We start from the raw sequence: 12,677 nt of genomic DNA, 5'->3' as shown, positions 1-12,677 counted from the left end.
TGTTGTAAGTGTGTGCATTAAAAAATGCATAGATTTGCATGAATATTGCAATACGCTATGCATTGATTTGTTTTTCCATCACACACTGGTTTTTAATCACAGCCCTGATCATTATTAAACAATCTTTCTGTGTTTGAGCAAAACCATCCACAAAAAATGCTTGTGTAGCTTATGATCGGCAAACACAGCAGTGGTCTAATTGTGATGTTCTTGTTGGTTTTGTAGACATTCCCAAAACGATTCCCCGGTGACAGGCAATTAAGTTGTAATGCCCTAGAAGCGTTCCGCAGATGGCTGTATATCTCTAACAGTCACCGCTAATACACGACGCCAGAAACAACAGCAGCCGCACAACATTTCCATATTTTCACAGACAGAGAACGGCAAGACAACCAAAAAAAAAGTCTGCCATCTTTCAAGGGCCTCTGATTTTGAACCTACTTCCTGGTGATATTTTCAGCGCAGCTTGCATAACTAAATCTGTGGAGACTGTGATAATGCCTGATGTCATCGTTTGTGGGCTAATTTTAGCATACCTTAGAAACGCAGTTACACAATGCACACAACAGACAGCACCACACGGAAGACCAACCACTGCTGAAGCCAGCAGCTCTGGAGCAGCCGCACACACACACACACACACACGCACACACACACACATACACACACACACACACACACACACACACACATAATACATACATACAAATAGATAATAACAGACAGACAGACAGATGGATGATATGATGATGAATTGGTAGACAGATAGATAATTGTCTGTGAAGGATAAGTGGATAAACGGACAGGTCTGTACATTCTGGGGTTAGGATGGAGGCACTGCTGACTTCTATACACACACACACACACACACACACACACCACACACGCACGCATGCACGCAGCCACGCACACACACACACACACACACACACACACACACAGTGACAAGAGTAGTGGCCATATGTCCCTCCGCGACCTCCAGGCGAAAAGAGACCAGCACAGGCTTTTGCTTGACTGACCATTATAGGGAATACACAGATGTTTGGTTTGGACAGGAAACAGAAACATCCTTCTGATGTGACCCAGGCTCGTGACCCAGGAAGGAGTTACATTAATCTCCGCTCACTGTCAAACACGACACAATGACTTGTCTTACAGATGACTGTAATCCAGGTCAGACAATATGATGCATAATCAAGAAGCAGCCAGATTTTAATCCCCCCTGTCAGCTGTTATACATAAACAAAAGTATGTGAAGTTGGAGCATTAGAACTAAATCCTCTGGCCTCTCTTCCACCCAGCAACTCCTGTATTAAACAGTAAGCCGTTCTGCACCACACAAATTCTGAGCAGAGTTGCGAAACACTTCACCTAAGTTCCCTCCCAAGCAATTAGCATACATGACAACGAGGGGATCAAGACTTCCATGAGTCCATGATGCGTGAGTGAACTCAGACACTACGACAGGTTACAAACATGCACAGTTCACGGTTCACTCACTCATACACACACAACCACACCCACCCTCCCACACACACACACACACACACACACACACACACAGCACTCACTTTGTCTCTTCATCTACAAGTAGAACAGATGTGAAAGATGAAGTGCCTCACATCACATCAAACACATAAACACATAAACAAACACACATGCAGACACACATAGCCGTTCAGATTGTCATTCTTAGCAAACACAACCAAACATCCCTCTACTGACAAAGTAGAGAAGGTGAAGACCACATCAACGGAAAAGCCACAGACAAACTCACAGACAAGTTAACAGATACACTCACAGCTGCACTCACTTACAGACACACTCAATCACAGACACATTTACTCACTAACACAATCACAGACACAGTTGCACACAAACACATTCACAGACACTCTCACTCTCAGAGACACACATATACTCTCTCTCTCTCTCTCTCTCTCACACACACACAGAGAGAGAGAGAGAGAGAGAGAGGCAGCGGGTAGGGTTTGGCCTGCAGAGCTGAAGAGCTGCAGGGGTGCTGAGCAGAGGCACTGCCACTGACTGGCCCAGTGTGTAGGTGGACTGTCAGAGGTGTGTGTGTGTGTGTGTGTGTGTGTGTGTGTGTGTGTGTGTGTGAGAGAGAGAGAGACAGAGAGAGAGTGTGTGTTTAGTTCTAATCTGTGTGGTTCTCATCTCTCTCTGTGTGTGTGTGTGTGTGTGTGTGTGTGTGTGTGTGTGTGTGTGTGTGTGTGTGTGTGTGTGTGTGTGTGTGTGTGTGTGTGTGTGTGTGTGTGTGTGTGTGTGTGTATGTGAGAGAGAGAGACGTGTACGGTCTTTGAGGAGACGCCAAGCTGCAGAGAGCTGATTTATGTCTGATATGTAGCTCACATGACTGTCAAGGCCCGGGGAAAGAAGCCACAACACACACACACACACACACACACACACACACACACACACACACACACACACACACACACACACACACACACCTCATGCATACACACACAAACACTTCACACACACACACACACACACACACACACCTCTATCATACATTCACACACACATACATACACACACACACACCCCTCCACTCTATTCACACCCACCCACCTAAACCCACTATTTCTCTCTCCCACAAACGTACAGTTCTTTTTTTCTTTCTCTTTCTCCCCTTATACCCCTAAGAATCAGTGTTCATAGGATAAAATCATATCAATTTTAGAATCCAAAGACTGCTCAACAACGCTTTTGAATAATGTCAGTGTTTGAAAATTGCCAGGACTCCAGTTCTGGAAGGGATCAACCAATGGCTGTTCTGATTACACCCACAACAACTAATCTGAAGGCAAACCAGCTTAATGGAATTTTGATGGCAAATAACAAGCAAATTCAGAAAGACACACTATGACAAATTGAATCGGAAAAGGCATAGGCTCTAGTCTAGGCCACCAGGGGCAACAATCTATCAGATGTTGAAAAAACGTATGATTGTTTGCTAATAGTTGTCTGGTAGATTGAATGTCAGGTTCGAGCTCAATATTCTCATTAGGCTAAACGTCTTCAAGGCCGAACCCAACCCAAATCCCTGTTCACAGTGCCTTTCACCTGTAAAGGCAGTAAGATAACCAAAAGTGAAACCTTGTTTCCGAAATGGCAACTTATTTTTTAATCATGAGTTTGTATTAATGTGTACAGCGAGAACAAAATCTTGATAAAATCACAACCAGTATTCCTGTGTATAAATTGCTGTAGGCCCTGCACTGCTCCCAACCCATTTGCACAAACGAACGAGCGAGAGACCTTCTCTCAACAGATCAACCCACGCGCGATTGGCGCGCATGTCCGTTACCGATCTGTCAACATTGAAACAGAATCGCATAAACCTCGAAACGGCAGACACCTCGTGGACACCACGGACTCCCTTCAAGACAAATATAAATGTGTGTAACATAATCACACGGGGTCTATTAGATAACGCCTGTGGTTGACAAGACGGGGGGCGTTCAATAATTTAGCAGAAAACCAGGCAAAGAAACGCAATACTAAGTGAAGGGGAGGGGGGCAAAATAATGTCCTCACGTCAGGCACTAGGCATGCTTCGCCACCACGGGCATTTTATAGACCGCAAACAGCCGCCCGCCTTTTGACAGCTCAAAATGTCACTGTCTCCGGCTGCCGTGCAACTCTTGAAGGGCCGGCAAAGACGGAGACATTTTGAGCTGTCAAAACGCGGGTTGGTTGCAGCGACCCTACTGCTGCGGCTGTATGAGGTGTGGAAACGGCTTGGGGAGATAGAATGTTGGCAACTGTCGCCAACACGGCCAACACCAGTAAGTCAGTGGACTCGGCTCCCTAACTTTTAATGACAACCACCTTCGGTGACAACCAGCCTACTGTCATATGAGAGTGTTCGAAGAATTGTGAAAGTGTCTTCATTCCGCCAGCTCCACCAACGCACACATTTGCAAATATGCAAACCGAGAAAACGAGAGAAACATACGAATATATCCAAATCTTTCTTATATCATTAATTAGCTACATAACTTCAACAATGCTGAAACAAATTCTTACTTTCCGAGTTCCTCGTATAGCTGATATTCGTCAGTAAAACGTGTACAGGTTGTCGTTGCCATGTCTCCGTCTTTCAACGCGGCTCCTGGCTACCAAAAATTAAACTCCACCTTATGATTGAAACACAAAAGTTAATTTCCTGTGAGCAGGTGAGCAGGCGGCGGTAGCTTTTTGTTTAAAACTACAGAAAAGTAAATGGTTTCGCGTAAGGGAGAGGTTTGCTGACGCGCAGGCTTGGTTGCCTTTCCAACCCCTCTCTCGAAGTGTGTGCGGTTGGTTCAGTCGCACTACACTCGATATCCGCCGACTCCTCCGTCAGTTCCCAAGCTTCCTCGACAGAGGGCGGAGTGTCCATCGATTTAAATACTAATAACACTTACTACATCACTTGGCGTAAAAGGACAATCTAGACCACCGTTCACAAATAGCGTAGGCTACTATTCATTCCCTGTTTATAAATTCTCGAACACCGCATTCATTTGTGTTGTTACGCATGTCACTACATTACACATACAGTAATGAACAATGATGATATTTAACGTCTCAAGTTTCAATGTGCCGATATGACGGTATCGGCTAGCAGCGTCCTCTCCTGGATACATTCTGCACTGCTTGGAGTTGATAAAGTAAACAATCCGAAACCAGTACGCAGTGCGTGTGTGTGTGTGTGTGTGCGTGCGTGCGTGCGTGCGTGCGTGTGTGTGTGCGCGCGCACGCTACAGGTTACCAAGCATTTCAAGAACAAATTAAAAGACATCTTCAGGTTAAACAGACGCCTGTATTTATTGAAATCAGGCACACACAAACAAGCAAAATATGTCAAAATGACCCAAAAGTAAACTCTGGCCTGTCAAATTCTTCCAACGTCTTCCGACATGCCATTTAAAACCAACATGGTGGCCTTGGCCTTTGACATTTAGGTTGATTTCTAACTGCATCACAGATCCCTCCACCGCACCAAATAAAAAAGTTTGGTTTGAAAAGAGGGCAAGAAAAATACAATAAACAGGTGATGTGACAGGGGTCACCTGTCCACCATTTCAACACTGCAATCATAAGCTCCCATGACATTTTCCTCTTCAGCACGGAACGCTAACCACATGAAAAAAGCAAACATTTCATTGTAACTGTAACTTGTCTAAGAAAAGACACGTCCCATCATGCCCAAAACAAAGGGAGAGGAGGAAGGCCTACACAAGAGTCAATCAGATATCATAGCTGTCAATCAAGCCTCTCTCTTTCCTTTCGTTGGCATTTGAGTCAAAGCTGGGTCACCACACCATGAGGTGTTCTATCTCCTCCCACCGGAGGGTGTGCACCACAAATCAGGTGTGTGCCGGCTGAGGAACGTGTGCTTGTTTGTGTTGGTGTTTGTTTGTTTGTTTGTTTGTTTGATTGTTTGTTTGCTAATGTGAACTTCAGAACTGGACAGCGCTAGGAGGGATGTCGAACATCGACGGGTCAAACTGCTGACCCCTGAAGGGGGAGCCCTCGGCGTCCCAACCTTTCTTCAGCATGTCATGGACTTTCTGGAACACAAGGAGAAAGAGAACGCTCAGCTCGACTCACAAAGGCTCAGAGATCCATCATAAAGCAACACAGGAAGAAAAGAAAAGAGTGCTGAGATCTACTCACACAGACCTACTGAGATGCAGTATAAAGCCTAGAAAGTAGACCATTGACCATGACAACATTATATTTATATAGCACTTGATCTAGGTATCTTTACAGTCATTTGGCAGAAATAGGGCATCTGTTGGCCTGGCTGTTAGCGATGGTGATTATTTAATATTTCAATAATTTCTCTTCGGATAAATAAAGTTTTCCTTATCTATCTATAACATTTTAATAGCAAAGCTTAATAACAGTTAATGACAAACACCACAGAGAATAGTAGTACTACAGTAAAGAAAAAACAATTTAAACAAACGTATCTAATCTATTAAAATATTTGTCATTACATATGCATGAGCATTGTACCCCTATTTTTATTTAATTTCACTGCTCTACCTGATCGTTATTCAAAAGATCAGGCATAACTGGATAATTAGTGTGTAGCTGTAGCCATGGTGGAACAGCAAACACAGTGCAAGAATTCCAGACCATGCCGTTGTGAGTCCATGTTGCTTTGTTTTAACAGTGCTAAATGTCAGTTATTACCTTTACCTTTAAATATACTGTACTACACATTTTTTGTTATATACACATATAATGCTATTATTTATGTTTGGATAGGTTGGATTCGGACCTGGGTCCCGATGGGCACTTGAACCCAAATGTAGCATGGAAGGCTTTCCTCACCATTTCATGACTCTGAGGTTTCCCCTGGAGTTTTTGGTGGTAGTCGAAGGTCAGGCGGTCCAGCACTGCATGCTCCTCCTCGTCAACCGTTGCCATGGAGCGCTCACGGTTGATCTGGTTGATGTCGATCTCCTGTTCCCCCTTCAGCACAGCACTCCACCACACCTCTCCCAACTTACTGAGCGAGACCTGGACAAGAACACGCAGGTTAAATTCACACACACACACACACACACACACACACACACACACACACACACACACACACACACACACACACACACACACACACACACACACACACACACACACACACACACACACACACACACACACACACACACACCTCTCCCAACTTACTGAGTGAGACTTGGAGGAGAGCACGCAGGTTAAATTGTTAATATTTTCATGACATTTAACTGAAATATTATTTCTCAATCTACGTACATAAAGTATATCTATCTATCAATCTATCTATGAAAGTAAACACCTAGTGGGCAGACTTATTTTTGAGCATTTCTTTACAGTTTGACCACTTTTGTAAGTAAACAAATAAAACTTGCGGAAACAAAATCCACATGTTCCTACAGCATTTTGCAGCATTTTTCATTACAGCAGGTTGCGTTTGTATCATGCAAATGTACACATTGCAAATGTATCATTTCAGAGTTGAACAAGCGTTTCTTGGCGTTAAAAGCCCCAGACGTTGTCTTCAAGGCAGCGCTGCCTGGAAGGCGCTCGGGTTAGGCATGGGTTATTGTTAGGGTTAGGATTAGGTGCCTTTAAGTCGACGGTGGCACCGTCTAGAAGATGACATTGGGGGCTTGAAACACAATCGAGCTGAAAAAGCCCCGAGAACTGGTCTGTGAGTTGACGGTACACTTCCTACCAGGATGCATCGTCCAGGCTCTAGACTCCAGAGCGAGTTCTCCGTGTTGATCTTGTGACAGAGCTCCCCTTCAACCAGGACTCTCTCTGTTGATCCCTCTTTCAAGGCAACGCGAAGTCTGTCTGACTGAAAGTTAACGGACACCTGGAAACAAATCAAGTGAAGTTAATGCTACTCCAGGTCATCAATCAAAAGTGACATTTTCCTCTTTTAAAATGTGATGATTTAGTACCTACTCTAGGTGTATGAGCAACAGGATTGCAAATTTTGTTTTAATGCTCATTTACTCATTGTACTCAATGCTTATAAAACTGCCTTACGTTAACACTTCTCACACAAAGTTAGGGATATCTGGCTTTTGGGTGACACTTAATGTTTCAGTACAGAAAGTGGATAGGTGCATTTAGAAGTTTAGAGAGGGTCACATTAAGTTCACCTGTTAAGGTTATAGTGAATTCTGTTCATCCTAGAACCTATTTCACCCTAAAGCCGAATATCCCTGACTTTTTGTGTATTGTAAACATGGTATATAACTACAAGACATGAGTCAAAATGTACATATATGGTCGATGGATGAACATGTCTTCTCTGCTCTCAGCGTAAGATTATAAAAGCCTGTTGAGAGAAAACCACATTACCTGTTTGCCCTTGAGGATATTCGGCTCAACATGAACTTTGATCTCTACATCATTGTAGTCTTGGGACCAGGTGTAGTTCTCCCTCACAGCCCCATTATAGCTGTCGGGGTTGCTCTCGGTAGCTGATTTGGCTCTGAAAGCAAAACATTTACGTCCAGTTACAGCATCATTACTGTAAAATCAATCAGATCCTTCTCTCTCAATAGACTCTTACAGAGAGCAAGGGGTGTATTCAGGGATGTCTTTGACTCTGAGGCATACGCAGAAGCACAAGATGACATGAACTGTGAAGTGAGCAACATCCTCGCACACACTAAACACTCACGGGTCTGCTGCAGTGGCTCCTGCAGAGGTGGATGCCGCTGCCTGGTCGCCTCCTGATGGCTGCGCAACACTGGCGCCCTGGGACCGTGAAGAGGCAGCGAGAGATGCTGGAGACGGTGCGACAGCTGGAGATGGCGACGGGGATGGAGCACTGGACTCGTCCGTGCTGCTGCTGGATGCTGCTGTCGCCGTGGCGACGGCCCCTGCCTCCGCTGGCCCTGACTGCACCTCCAGCTCTTGAACCGCTGCGGGTGCTCGGCGCTGCGCTTCGCGCTCCCGGTCCGCAATCGCAAACTTCTCAAAGATTTTGAAGGTCTGATGAGAGAAGAAAAAAAACAAAAAAATACTTACATTTCATTTTCCATGGTCGATTAACCTGTCGATTATTTTCTCGGTTAATTGTCTAGTTGTTTGATTGAGAAAATGTCAGACAACTGTGAAAAAATTGGGCATATTCTGATTTTTATTTCCTCACATGATGCTACTGGTATTAAGTTTATTTTCACAAAGGACTAATTAAACATGAAGTTTAATAAGCTGTATTCGGAGATTAATTGACATAGCTGGTAGTTATACAAAAACATTTTGTTCAAGGAGCCAGTAAAGCGGGGCCATGAACATCTGTCAGTGTAATCGAAAAGTCCTGCCATAGCTTGCACCCTGATGTTTCTCAGAAGAGAGATGACAAACATTTAACACACAGGGTATGTAAACAAGAGTCTATTCCTCTGAATAATTTCTATAGAGAAATGGCTATTATGGATTATTTAAATGGCGCAACTTGTGCACAGCCTAACTGAACTACTAACCTACAGAACATGTAGGCCTATGTATTCTTCCTAACAACTTCGCATACTGTAGATGTACTGTATGCTACCAGTAGTAATGAAGAATCCAACCAGATGTTGGAGTTCACAAGTATTATTTTGTTACTTACTTTGAGGACCATTTTCTCTGCTACACCAGGGGGAAAGCCCATACGGTCATTTGGACCTGAAAGAAGACGGTAGTAGTCTGTTTTTCGGTAAAGAAATCCAAAGTAGACCTGTAGAAAATCCTGTATATTTCCAACGTGTTGTAAGATCCCAAGTAGAGCGTTGTCGTACATTTCAGTCATTTCTATCGATGATGACATTGCTAATGTTTAATAGGACTAGTACTAACTTATTGACTGAAATATTGCTAAATTTGACAAAGGTGAAAGTTTGTAAATCTAATTCCCTTCAGCTGCGCAAACTAAACCCGCTTGTCGGCTGGACTGGTAGTCTATTTTGTTCTAGAGCTTCTATCTCGTGTCACATTTGTTTCTTGTACGGAGTGCAGTTATTGCCATATACATAATAGTTCCTACCAGTAAAAGAAAACGAAAACGGACTGTGCGGGACTAATATATATGTATAAAGCAAGCAACAATTCAAACTAAATGTATAATACACATTGTTTTATTTTCAAAGATTTATATACATCAAACGGAAAAATATAACAAATGGGTCAGAAATGTGTACAAATAAATGCCCAGCCCACGTGACGTCTGTCAAAATGGCGACGCCCTTGATAAGTCGGTGTGCGCTGTTAGGGGTGAGAAATTGAGAAATAACTTGTAGTATTTCAGTGTAATTAGCTGTAGACAAATATACTTTGTAACCTACGTGGTGCACTGCACTCTTGCCATTCTATTGCTATATCTTTTCAAACATGGACATGGTTGTGGCTGAGCTCACTAGGAGCATGGTGTACTGGCATTGGCTAGCTAGCTGTAACGTTAATTTACAGTACAAGATACACATCTGCTTGCAGTTTCTGCGAATTTATTGAAGTGTGTGTGTTTTTGTTGTTTTATTTTTTACAGGCTACGCTTCGAAGACTGTCTATTGGTGACTCCCCTTCTTTGGGAGTGCGAGGAATTCATTCAACTGCGATATGTTTCAAGGTAATGCCATGATAACACCTATCAGTGAAGTGTTCTCCATATGCGCTTTGGTTCTAAACTTAAGCTATGAGTTGCCATTGAGAGAGATGCTGATTGGTTTCCTCGTTAGACAGAACAGTCGCCTTACTTCCACAGACAGGTCTAATGCCGGTGCTTAGTTCACATTCATGGAAAGGGCAGAATTGTAAAGTCCGGCTTCAGAACGTAGAAGTTCTGCCAAATATTTGCTCCAACCATTCACTGAACCAGGTGAATCTAATGAATATAACTCTTCAGCCACTACATGAGTTAACTAGTGAGCACCGGTGTTAAGTATTTCTAAGACTTAAGACTTCTACACCTCTGAGAAAGGGCAAAAACTATCAGCCTTTTTCCTCATTCATATTCTGGCTGGCAAATCAAATGCCAGACAGCATGGCCACTATAGGTCTGTTTATTTTTGTTTTCCTTTGAGTTTACACATGCACACACACACACACACAGTGTCATCATCCTCCTCTCCATTCCTGGTTGTCTCTACAGAACAAAGCTGCCCGTATTCGTGTCATGAAAGGTGACCGGCCCCTGAACTATGAGCAGGCGCTTCACCCACACCAGATCGCTCATCGTAAAGGCTGGCTATCTGCACACACCAGTAAGTAATGTACCCACGTCCGGCACTTTTGTGCACACATTCACAGTACAAAGACCTCTCAGGCAGCACGTCTTTTGCAGGCTTCTGTCATTAATGACAATAGGAGATGCACTGAAGGCTGTTGAGTGTTCAGGTACCTCCATTTGTTTCCAGTGGAGCGTTAGCTGTGTTGTAACCGAATCTTCTGTTATATTTTGCTCCTTACATCTTCACTCCAACACTGAAGGTATGGTTTGCCCAATAATAAAAAAAAAATTAGCACATGCATGAATACTTTTACATCATAACGTGATGATTCACTGGGTGCAACAATCAAGTGGGTACGTGTAGACACTAATTACAATAACAATAGTGGCAGATTCGAACACACCTGGCTCCACCAGAAACAAATGAGGTACCTTAACAGCCTTGCGTGCAAATAGCCTATTGAGTGCCCCTAGAACCAGTGTAGCTCAGCAAGCAGTTGTTTGGCATGTCGTTTTCACCTCAAAACACCAACTTTCGTATAGTAAAACTGGCGAGGTCCAGGCAAGATCCTTGATTAGTTTACTAGTAGGATGTCCTTGCCCACCAGCCAGCAGTTGTGACGTCAAGTGCAAAATATGAATTGAGTGCCCCTAGAGCCAGTGTAGCTCAGCAAGCTAGTCCTTGCATGGCAAGCCTTTCATCAGTTTCCGTGAGAAGGCCTGTGGCAAGTGGCAAGGCTGATTTTAGAGGATCTCTGCTCTCTGATCACCCTTGTTTTTTAAACATTGGGGCTATATGTTTCTTCTTGCTTTTAGTAAGTAAAGTGTTAGTAAGTGCCTAAGTAAAGTCTCACTTGATATGTTTAGGGAGGTAGACAATAGTGTGTCAATGACAACTCTGACTGACATCACTGCCCCACCTGTCTTTGTCCCAACAGGTAACCTGCATGAGGAAGAGGGTGCCGCCGACAGAACTGTAGAGGACGTTTTCATTCGTCGCTTCATCTACGGCACGTTCCACGGTTGCCTGGCCAACGAGCTGGTCATCAAACGCCGCGGGAACCTCATAGTGATATGTGCCCTGATGCTGCAGAGGCTGCCGCCACAGAAATTCTACTTCATGATTGGCTACACAGAGACTCTGCTCTCACACTTTTACAAGTGCCCTGTCAAGGTGGAAATACAGACTTTGGAACAGAAGGCCGTTTACAAATATGTCTGAATGTACACGTACATACACTGACACAATCAGACGTGCGTACACACATACATTTCTGGAAAAAAAAAAGAAATCACTGCACATTTTTTGAGTGACATTCAAAAGAGTTGATGGTCATATTGAAATTTACAGTGGTCTCTTAATTTTGAATATGACCTACAACTCTTTCAAATGTCACTCAGCAATCGTAGGATGACATCAGAAGAATGTGCAGTGGTCTATTTCCAGAGCTGTATGTACACCTGATTGGCTATATGGAATAAGGTGAGATTCACCTTTTGGAAACTTCGTTTCCACAACATTCAGGCATACCAGGCATCATTTTGACAGGCTGAATCTGTTGTAAGTGTCCTGTTATGGAATCATATTTTTGTGAATTCCTGAAATATGTGGAATCAAATATAGTGTATTCCCATTCCCTGTTGAACCTTACTCACTCTTTCTCATTGTATTTACTCAAACTCATCATTAAAACTGTTAAATTATCTTAGAGGGGAAGCTTTTGTCTGAAAGCATGTCTAAATATTGGCCATGCACTTTGACATCTAAGTGTATGTTAAATATATGTCTATGATAAATATATTCTGCCACTGGCACCCTGTGCTCTTCACAGATTAGAGCAGGTTCACCCTGAGCGCTTGTGACAGACGTGAAAGAGAGATTTTAGGGCATAATGCTGCCAGCAACATCATTAAACATGACTGTTTGGTCAGT

At 43.4% G+C, this 12,677-nt stretch overlaps 3 protein-coding genes across 32 annotated transcripts in view; 1 reads left to right on the top strand and 2 right to left on the bottom strand.

The window, feature by feature from the left end:
• LOC134101444 (calcium/calmodulin-dependent protein kinase type II subunit beta) overlaps positions 1–4,305 on the bottom strand; it is a 74,432-nt gene extending 70,127 nt beyond the window's left edge. For all 30 annotated transcript variants that reach the window (XM_062555124.1, XM_062555125.1, XM_062555131.1 and 27 more), the window contains exon 1: positions 4,063–4,305. In XM_062555124.1, coding sequence (XP_062411108.1) covers positions 4,063–4,124 — 62 coding nt within the window. In that variant the 5' untranslated portion in view covers positions 4,125–4,305. The remainder of the gene's footprint in view (positions 1–4,062) is intronic.
• A 515-nt stretch (positions 4,306–4,820) lies between these two features.
• On the bottom strand, positions 4,821–9,501 carry nudcd3 (NudC domain containing 3). The gene is made up of 6 exons (XM_062554907.1): positions 9,152–9,501; positions 8,216–8,529; positions 7,891–8,023; positions 7,253–7,396; positions 6,364–6,552; positions 4,821–5,591 (listed from the first exon to the last, which is right to left on the bottom strand). Exons 1-6 carry the CDS (start codon positions 9,347–9,349, stop codon positions 5,481–5,483), a joined length of 1,089 nt encoding a protein of 362 aa, XP_062410891.1. The 5' UTR covers positions 9,350–9,501; the 3' UTR covers positions 4,821–5,480.
• A 243-nt stretch (positions 9,502–9,744) lies between these two features.
• On the top strand, positions 9,745–12,448 carry mrps24 (mitochondrial ribosomal protein S24). Its single transcript, XM_062554016.1, has 4 exons — positions 9,745–9,792; positions 10,064–10,144; positions 10,667–10,778; positions 11,683–12,448. Exons 1-4 carry the CDS (start codon positions 9,754–9,756, stop codon positions 11,964–11,966), a joined length of 516 nt encoding a protein of 171 aa, XP_062410000.1. The 5' UTR covers positions 9,745–9,753; the 3' UTR covers positions 11,967–12,448.
• Positions 12,449–12,677: the final 229 nt, after the last annotated feature.

This window comes from Sardina pilchardus, chromosome 14 (genome assembly GCF_963854185.1).
Source record: "Sardina pilchardus chromosome 14, fSarPil1.1, whole genome shotgun sequence".
NCBI lineage: Eukaryota > Metazoa > Chordata > Actinopteri > Clupeiformes > Clupeidae > Sardina > Sardina pilchardus.
Note: the sequence above shows the minus strand (reverse complement) of the source record. Positions and strands in the feature narration are given on the sequence as shown.